Source organism: Calliphora vicina, chromosome 4 (genome assembly GCF_958450345.1).
Source record: "Calliphora vicina chromosome 4, idCalVici1.1, whole genome shotgun sequence".
NCBI classification, from domain to species: domain Eukaryota; kingdom Metazoa; phylum Arthropoda; class Insecta; order Diptera; family Calliphoridae; genus Calliphora; species Calliphora vicina.
In genome coordinates, this window is record NC_088783.1 from 53,459,013 (window position 1) to 53,468,105 (window position 9,093).

The 9,093-nt window shown below is 33.1% G+C and overlaps 1 protein-coding gene across 1 annotated transcript; it reads right to left on the reverse strand.

Annotated features, from left to right (window-relative positions):
- Nucleotides 1-2,011: 2,011 nt before the first annotated feature.
- Nucleotides 2,012-3,256, reverse strand: LOC135957545 (uncharacterized). Its single transcript, XM_065508321.1, has 2 exons — nt 2,776-3,256; nt 2,012-2,720 (listed from the first exon to the last, which is right to left on the reverse strand). Exons 1-2 carry the CDS (start codon nt 3,242-3,244, stop codon nt 2,044-2,046), a joined length of 1,146 nt encoding a protein of 381 aa, XP_065364393.1. The 5' UTR covers nt 3,245-3,256; the 3' UTR covers nt 2,012-2,043.
- Between the last annotated feature and the right edge of the window lie 5,837 nt (nt 3,257-9,093).

The window sequence follows — 9,093 nt, forward strand, 5'->3', positions numbered from 1 at the left end:
AGGTTTTGAAACAAGAAATAGTCATTCGGTGCTAAATCCAGAGAATAGGGCGGAAAAGGGATCAATTCTTAGCCTAATTCATGGAATTTTGCCATGGAAACTGCTCATATGTGCACCCGATTGATAGCAATTGAGGCACCCAAGTGACCATTCAAAATTTAAACCACTGAGTCATGTAAGATGACTACGGCTTCCACAATATCTCGCACTTTCAATCTCCGATCAGCCAAAACCCTATCTTGAATTTTTTTTCAATTGTTCCGGGTGTACTCAACTTTGCTTCCAGAACGCCTTGCTTCTTCTGTGAAGCACTTTTTTACCTTTGAAATTGATGATGCAAAGTTCTCATAGTATTTATCAAACTTAGCTTTGGTTTGAGTGATGTTTTTTTCGGCAAATAATGAAAAAAGTCTGGGAAATTAGAAATCGTACTCAAAACTAATTCGAGTAGGTTTATTTATTGATCTTTGTGGAACTTGTTCAGCAAAATGCAGGGATGAAAAATAATGTTTGTACTCAAACAAATGGTATAAAATTTTCCTAGAGGGAAAGTCTAATTGTAAACAATAATTCAGCCTTAATGATGGATTCAGCCTTAATGATGGAATTTTACGGTTGTCGCTGCACAACTTTAGATGGATTGACAAAAATCAGTCGATTCACTACAATTCGGTTGCCATAACGCATCAGTTTTCTCTGTGTATGAAAGGAAATAGCCATTTAAGCATGGCATTGTCCTAGGAGGGGAATCAGTCACTTTGTGGCAGATCACTAAACTAACCTAAACAACTTGATTCGTTCTCAAATTTGATTAACATTTAGACCAGTAAACTCATTTAGCCAATCCGTTTGTAACAGTTGACACAACTTTTCAAAGTGTGATAATCGCATATCTCAATGAAGTTAATACATATTTAAAAAATAAAGAGTAATATATTGATCAATCCAAACACAAGTTGGTAGAAAGATTTAGGTTCTTATTATTTTAAGACATTTATGAATGTTCAAGTCATTTTCTGAGGAGGACCTTATATGGGGACTAGAGACAAATGTTGCCCGATTTTCCCCATACTTTACTGTATAATTTCAAAGTGCTTAGAATTAATTTCTCCAAAAATTTTATCAGGATTGCCACATAATTCGGGGGGACATTTGTATGGGGGCTATGTGAAATTATGGACCGATTCCGTTTGTGGAAAATTTCAGCAAGCTAGATCTTTTTGTTTGGACCCTATCGTGTTTTCAACAGACAGACGGACGGACTTACCTACATCGTCTTAGAATTTCATAAGGACCCAATATATGTATATATTATTGTGGGTCTGCGGTGAATATTTCGAAGTGTTGCAAACGGAATGACAAATTTAATACCCTCTATCTAGTTTGATGGTGAGTATTAAAATATTTTGAAATTCTTTCAGGGACATTTCAATTGTGCTCAAAGATTTAACTTTTGATAAATTCCCATAAACACAGAAACTTTTCCTAATCCCTATCAAAGAATTTCCTAATCTGGCTACTTTATTTACAAGCAATAGCTTACTTTATTCTCATTCTCATTTCAAATAATATTTTTAACTATTCTTAAAAGGTTACTCATTCAACAAAGCAAACAATTAATGCCTCATATCTACAAATCTATTATTAAATACGACTGCGTCTGTAACTATTTAAAGGCTCTCTTTTCTAAAAGCTCTAAGTAGTTGTATTGTTTAAAATAAAACCAGCGTTGAAAATTCAGTGCTTTTCGCGATGGATTTAGTGATTATGGAAAAAGCGCGAATCACTTTAAAGTTATTTTAAATAAATCAATATTTCCATATCACTTGAACATTATTTCAGGAATGAGTAACAAAATTTTACAATGTCAATTACATGAATCAAATTGTTCCCTAAAAGCTTTTGTTAAAAAATATGGATTTTGTGCGAGAACTGATATTGCAAGATCATCAGGGGATCGAGAAATATTGGAATGCTAGTTTTGGCTTAAACAATCTCTCAAATTGATTCATTTGTTTATATTAAGTATATATTATTTTATTTTTAACAAACTCCCCTTAAATGTGGTACATTTTTGTTAATAAACTCATTATAACTACAACAGAATGTCCGACCCTCCTTAATGGTTTGTGTTAATGCCAGCGGACATTCGATTTGCTGACACACATCCTGCGGTACTTGAACTTCGCCTTTATGATAAATATTATTTAATGTTAAGAATACCAGGGAAGTTTCCTTGTTTTTCACAATTTTATAAGACCACAATGGTATGGGAATTTTACGATTATCAGCCAAAAACATGGGCACCCATTTCCCTTTAGCATCCTGAAGTTTTACAATACAATTTAAATCCGAAGCATGAGTTGCATCCAAATTGCAGTCTAAAACACCCGTGCATATATGTCCAGGAGTACGAGTTGAATGTCTCGTCCATTCCTCTATTAATCTCCAATTACCATTGTCGATGGTTTTAAATTGGGGTATGACATTGATCATGTTGAAAGTGGAGCGCTTGAGATTGGTTAATGTAAAGTCGGCACTAGGTGTTAAATGGCCACGATCAATAATGTGATCCAAATTTTTGGGATTCATATATGTTTGTGTGTTGCCCAGTGATTTATTGAATCTCTCAAAAGTGTTTTTGCGAGAAAAGGCGGAAAAATGGCGACCATAGAAAATATCATCAGGATTAAATTGTAAAAAGCCTGGACGTCCACCGCCTAAAAAAGGAAGATAGTTAATGTATAGTTTTAAAACTGATTTTAAGCTACTCACCCACCGGATACGCTTTACTGACTGTAAATACGGGTCTCATATGTTTTTGATCGAAACACACACGATAAGTTTCCAGAAATTGTGTGCGTGAATCAATTACAATATTAAAACCAATTTTATATAGAGTATAAGGGCAATAGGAAACCTTTTCAGCAAATCTTACTGGCACAATACTCTCTCTGTCTGGGCATTTCTCTGCCAGAGGCAAAGCTTTATCAAATCTTTGATTAGCGTTACATGTTGCTGTTATCAGTTTCGGTTGACCATCACACAGCATATAGATCATTTGATTGGCATCCACATTATGATCTCTTAACAATTGATATTGATTATTTGCATCTTGTATTACCAGCAAACGCCATTCGTCCAGCCATTCTTTATTGGAATATTTTAAATTACATGCTAATGACAGTGTTACAAGTTGTAGATAAAATAAAATTTTATTCAAAGTTTTCGGAAGCACTTTCATGTTTAACAACGTTTCAGTTGCAACTGAATTAATCAACAATTTATTCTAAATAATACTACAATAGGCAGAGGTTTAAGAGCAGAGAACCTATAAATATTTACAGAAGCAGTCGTATTTTATAATAAATTTATTTTATATGTATAGGGTATTATTTGTTTGCTTTATTCAATGAGTAATTTTTGTTAAAAATACTACAATTTGTTTGCAATGAATGAGAATAACTAAAGATATTAATCGTAAATAAAGTGGCCAGATTAGGATTTTTTTTTTATAGGAACTTGGGAAGGTTTTAATGCTTATAGATTTTAATCGCTGTAATTGGAGAATTACATAATCATTAAATTAATCATTTGAAATAGATTATCACGATAACCAACGATAGATTTACAGCCTGTTTTTTATAAAATTTACGAATTTCTAAACGAACAATTCCTCAACAAACGAGTGTGTTACAAATTTGGTTTGTTTTCCTATATTTTTTAAATCAAAATCTCAAATGTTCAAAGAATTTCGTTTGAAAAATGTAAAATTCATTTAATAAAGATGAGAACTAAATTTATTTTGTTACTGTGACGAATTGAATTGTAAAAACAAATGTGTGGTTAATCACACTAGGGAAATATGTGTCAATTGTTTCGAACGTACTAGTCCGTCAACTTGTGATAAGAAGACGGATTAATTTACTGGTATAAATGTGTTCAAATGTTAACAATTTATCACTGAATTTTAAATTAATTTTGTATATTTGTACAATATAAATATATTCAAACTATTGGCCATTGTTAGCTATGACCTTTTCCCATTTTTCTGACAACATATGGATTCCGAGCCAAAAGAACTGCTCATCTTTTGAGGCCAAGAACGAATCAAGCCAATATCGGATACTCTGCTCCAAAGTGAAACGTTCTGCAAAGTGAAGGAAGGGGCATGGTCTGGACTATAAAGAGGGTGAGGCAAAACTTCCCATCCACTGCATTATAAATACATTTTACGGTTTCATGTCCTGTTTGGCCGCATATTCTGGGCGTTTTTGGCCAATGGTCGCTTCAAACGAATCAGTTACGTTCATTACAGGTTCTCTGTGATGATCTGGTCCGATTTTAGCAGCTCATAATAGATAGGAACTTTTTGGTCTCACCAAATACAGATAATTACCTTAGCGCCATGGGTATTTTGCTTTGGTGTTTATTCGGCTGGTTGACCTGGCTTCACATACGATATCTTATGCTTTGGATTATCCTAATGGATTCATTTTTCACCGCAAGTAATGATTCGGTGCAAAAATGATTTTCTTTTATAGCGTTCAAGCATCATTTCGGACATGAAAACTCGTCTTTCTCTCGGCTTCAATTCGTATGGTACCCAATTTCCCTGCTTTTGGATGAATCCTGCTACTCGAATGGCTGCTTGAGTAGCTTCCAATAATTTTGCAAGCTCTTGTTGAGTTTTACAGCAATATTCACGGAGTAATGCCTCCAATTCTTGGCCTCATACTCTGGGCGATCTCTGTCTTCAGTGACAAAATCACCGCTTCTGAAGGTTAGATGACCAATCGGTATGCTTCTGCGCCACTTTTTTTCTTCTACTGTATATCCCGTATTTTTAAGTCATACAACCAATTAATTGGATTTAAACTAATTTTGGAACGGAACATATGAGGACAACCTGATTATTGCACATTCGTCACCATTTTAATTCCCACGTAGATATTTCACCGTGATTGCTGCAAGACAGTTCACGACGATTCTATATTAAATTCTTGTACAAAGTTTCATAGCCGAAGGTATGTCATAAATTGCTGCTTGGAAGACGGTGCAGATATTGGGCAACCTAAGAGAAATCTGAAGGTCAAGATCATCAGAGAAGATTTTGAGATCGTGTGCCCGTTACCGTCTTTGAACCACAATGATGATATGATATCATCATTTGACTTCAATGATTTCAAGTTCTCTCAAATAAATAACGAGAATTACAAAGAAACTCTTTGCAAACGTAATTTGTTATAACCTTGCTCCTGACAAATCTGATTAGATCGATTTCTGACACTTCCCTGAGATAGTCAAGATCACAATATTTTAGTTTGCCAATATATCTGAGTCTGCTTTGCTGTTGATTGGAGCAGTTAAATACAAGAATCCAAACAATTTCGGCACAAGTTATTACGTTAGTTTACCCATGTATTCAGTGTGTCGACTCTTTGAATAGGATGTGACACCATATTTGAGGATGAATGCACATTCGTCAGCCTTTTCATTCCCACTGATGCCGTCATGACCCAAGACCAATCTTAGATCGAGTTCTAAGTGTCTAAGCTGGCCGTTTTTACCACATTGGAATTAAGAGCTTTGATTGCTGCAAGACTTTCCACGTAGATATCAGTGATCGACGAATCTAGATTAAATTTTTATATATTTTCGCTTAGAATGCCTTGCAGATATTGAGCAAGGATATCTGAAGATCATCAAATATAATTCCAGAATCTGTGCTTTAAACCATTAGTGTATGTTTTTCGAAATTTAAAGTAAATAGGATATCAATGGTGGACAAATTCCCGTAAAATTTTTATAGTCGAAGCAATGGCGTATATTTCCGCTTGGAAAACGGTGCAGATACTTGAAGATCAATAGCTTCACAGAAAATTCCCGTGACTGTTTCCCTCTATAAATCATCATTATTGATAGAGATCGAATTTCCGTATAGTTTGTATAACCAAAACTATAAACGCTTGGAAAACGTTGAAGGTCAAGATCATAGAGAAATCCATATAGCTGTGAAACTAGAAATAAACTCAAACAAATCACACAAATTTGTTTTCACATGCCCAGCAGTTCTAGGAGACTGACCCGAACTTATCTATCCTTTAGGGTGACAACTAGTTATATAACTAACACGTGTATGTTCAAGGCAGGGGGTCAAATGACCCTTTTGGATTATAATTAGACTGTCCGATAGCTGGTCCAAAGTAGTCAATGCTTCAGATTCACATTCCACTTACATAGAGTAATTTAACTTACTAGCTACCTAACTGGTTACTTGATCATTTACTGGTACTGAAATAGTCAGTTAAAAATACATTTCATAGACAGTCCAGTAACCAATTGCTTGTAAACATACCTTCCTCCGACAACTCTTCAATAGAGTTTTCAAAATAAACGTTTAAAGTGATTACACTCTAGGTTACTTAGAGACACTAAAGAGACAATTGACTTCACGCTGTTACAGTATACTTAAGCAAAAAATAAAATAAACTGTATGAGAATTATATCAACACAATTTGTATAAAACCAGTTTGTATGAATTACGCACAAAGTAAGTGTTGTACAAAATAAACTCTAGATTACATAGAGACACTTAAGTGACAATTGTCTTCACACTAAATTACCGGGGATGTATAAAATAACCAGTTGACTTTTCTCTGCGCCACAAAGAGAACATACGGACATTAGTGACAATTACTGTCTATAAGGGATACATTTTTACTTATACATTCTCACCATTTAGGTTTTTGATAATTAAGTTAGGTCTTTGGCAGGATAGTTTCCGTTCTATGTATATTTATCTATGGTCAAGATCGTAAAAAAACAGTTCCAGAATCAGCGTTCGTTTCCGTTTTTGCTTCATCAATGTGTAATGAGATCGCATAATTCCGAAAGTAAGAGTTTGCAGCCCAGAATATCTGTCAAAATTCGGTGTGTGGCAGTTTTTCGAAATTGAGAGAAATTTTTAAAAAAATTTAAAAAAATTCTTTAAAAAACATGTTTTGAGTTCCTTGCAGAGTATTTGAAATGCAAAATTATGGCTTTTTCGATGACAAATAATTGTTTTTTTGTACTTTCAACAGCTTGTGTATTACATATTTTTTATCGATTCTATTCTATGTCATTGTATTAGCTTTTCCCTTTTCAAATACATACTTTTTAAAGGTTAATCTACAACAAAATTTTTAAAAGTTATAGGAAATAATACATATTCAGTTTTAGTATTTCTAACTAAACCTTAAACACTAAAATTCACCTTTAATACGAAGATTTATATTTTTTTTAAATGTCTTAACAACGATATAAATAAAACAACAAGTACCATTAACTGTATCAGTAGAAAAATCTTAGAAGAGAAAAATAAAAAAAAAACTAAATGAAACCCCAAAACAATGAATTACAAAATTCAAACTTAAACCAAGGAATAATAGTCCACTCTAACAACGCCTTCAAATGACCCCTTGAACTGAACTACTTTTATCAAAACTAAACAATAAATTTTATTACGAAAAAAATAAACTATTAAAATATAATAAAACAAAAAATAAGACACAGTACTTGAATTAAAGTAAATTAGAAAAATGCTTTTTTATATATTTAACCATATTTTTTTTTGTTTAAATAGCGCCCACTCTAAAGATCATGTGAATTTTAATAGATACCGACTCGTTTTTTCGTAAGTTTTTTTTTTGGCAACCAGCAAAATTATAAGAAACCCCAAAACCAAATGAATTTGTTTTGGTATTTTCAAGATAAAAATCTTGATACAATTATGGATTGAAATTAGCTTAAGAAAACTTATGAATCTTAAGAAAAATAAAAATCCAATCGAAAAAAAACCTATTTAAAATGTTTGGCTTTTGTTTTCAATTGTTCAAGTGTTGGTCAATCAAAACTGACACTTGAAAAAAAAAAACAAAAACTGAATGATGTTGATACTCACTGTAGTGTAGAGTAGTGTAACTTAAGTGTAGCTATTTATTACTGCTGAGTGTATTGCGCCCGTTTTTGGTTTAATTCACTTAATTAAGTTGTTGTTTGCTCTGCTTTATATGACAGTGCGACAATGACATTTTTATTTAATTCGTTATGGGGTTTTTTCTATTACATTTTGTTGTTGCTTCAAGTTTATTTTTGTTTTCCCCTGATCCCCTTAAAGGCATAACAAAAGTAAGTACTGAATGTGTGTGCGGTATTTAAGAGTTTTTAAGTTTTTAAAGACTTTTGTTTAAAATTTTATCAGTTTATAGTTGTTGCATTGTATATTTCGGTCTGTTTATGATCTGTATGTTTGTTTTATTTTTCGGCATCTTTACCCTACACAACTTACTAGTTAATGGATGTAATTTACTAATTATGTAACTTATATTAGGAATGTCTTCTGTTCCAAGCTCAGCAGTTCTTGACTGTCCCGAACTAGTGATGTAACCTATCACTTATGGTGACAACTAGTTACATAAGTAGTTACGTTAGTTTAACTAGTGTATAGTCTAAGCAGGTATTCAATTGATCCTTTTTGATTACAATGAGACAGTCTGATAGCTGGTCCAAAGTAGTCAACGCATTTGACTCACATACCGGTTACATAGAGTCAGTTACTTTTCTATCTAGCTAAGTGGTTACTTGATCAGCTATATAACTAGTTATTTTAACATGTACGGTTGCCAATTCACCTCAAATAGTCAGTTAATAGACAGTCCAATAACCGATTTTTTGTGAACAAAACCTTCATCCGTCATCTTTCCAACAGATTACTTCTGGTGGGTTAAATAACTACTTTCACTACAAAATAAACGTTTAAAGTGATTACACTCTAGGTCCATGGTAGGCGTTCATATTGTTCAGGTTACGATGATTTTCGTCAAACAACCCGAATGTGAACAAAAGAGCGTAATAGAGAGTTAAAATACCAGTGTTGCCACCAAGAAAATTATAAACTACACATGCCTCATGCCTAAATTACACATACGAGAAAAAATTACACGTGTAAATAAATTTTCGTGATTTCAATACTAGAAATTGTGTAAAATTCTGATGAATATAAAATGTTTGTCACAGTGGACTCTGGGATGTTTGGACCAAATACGATCA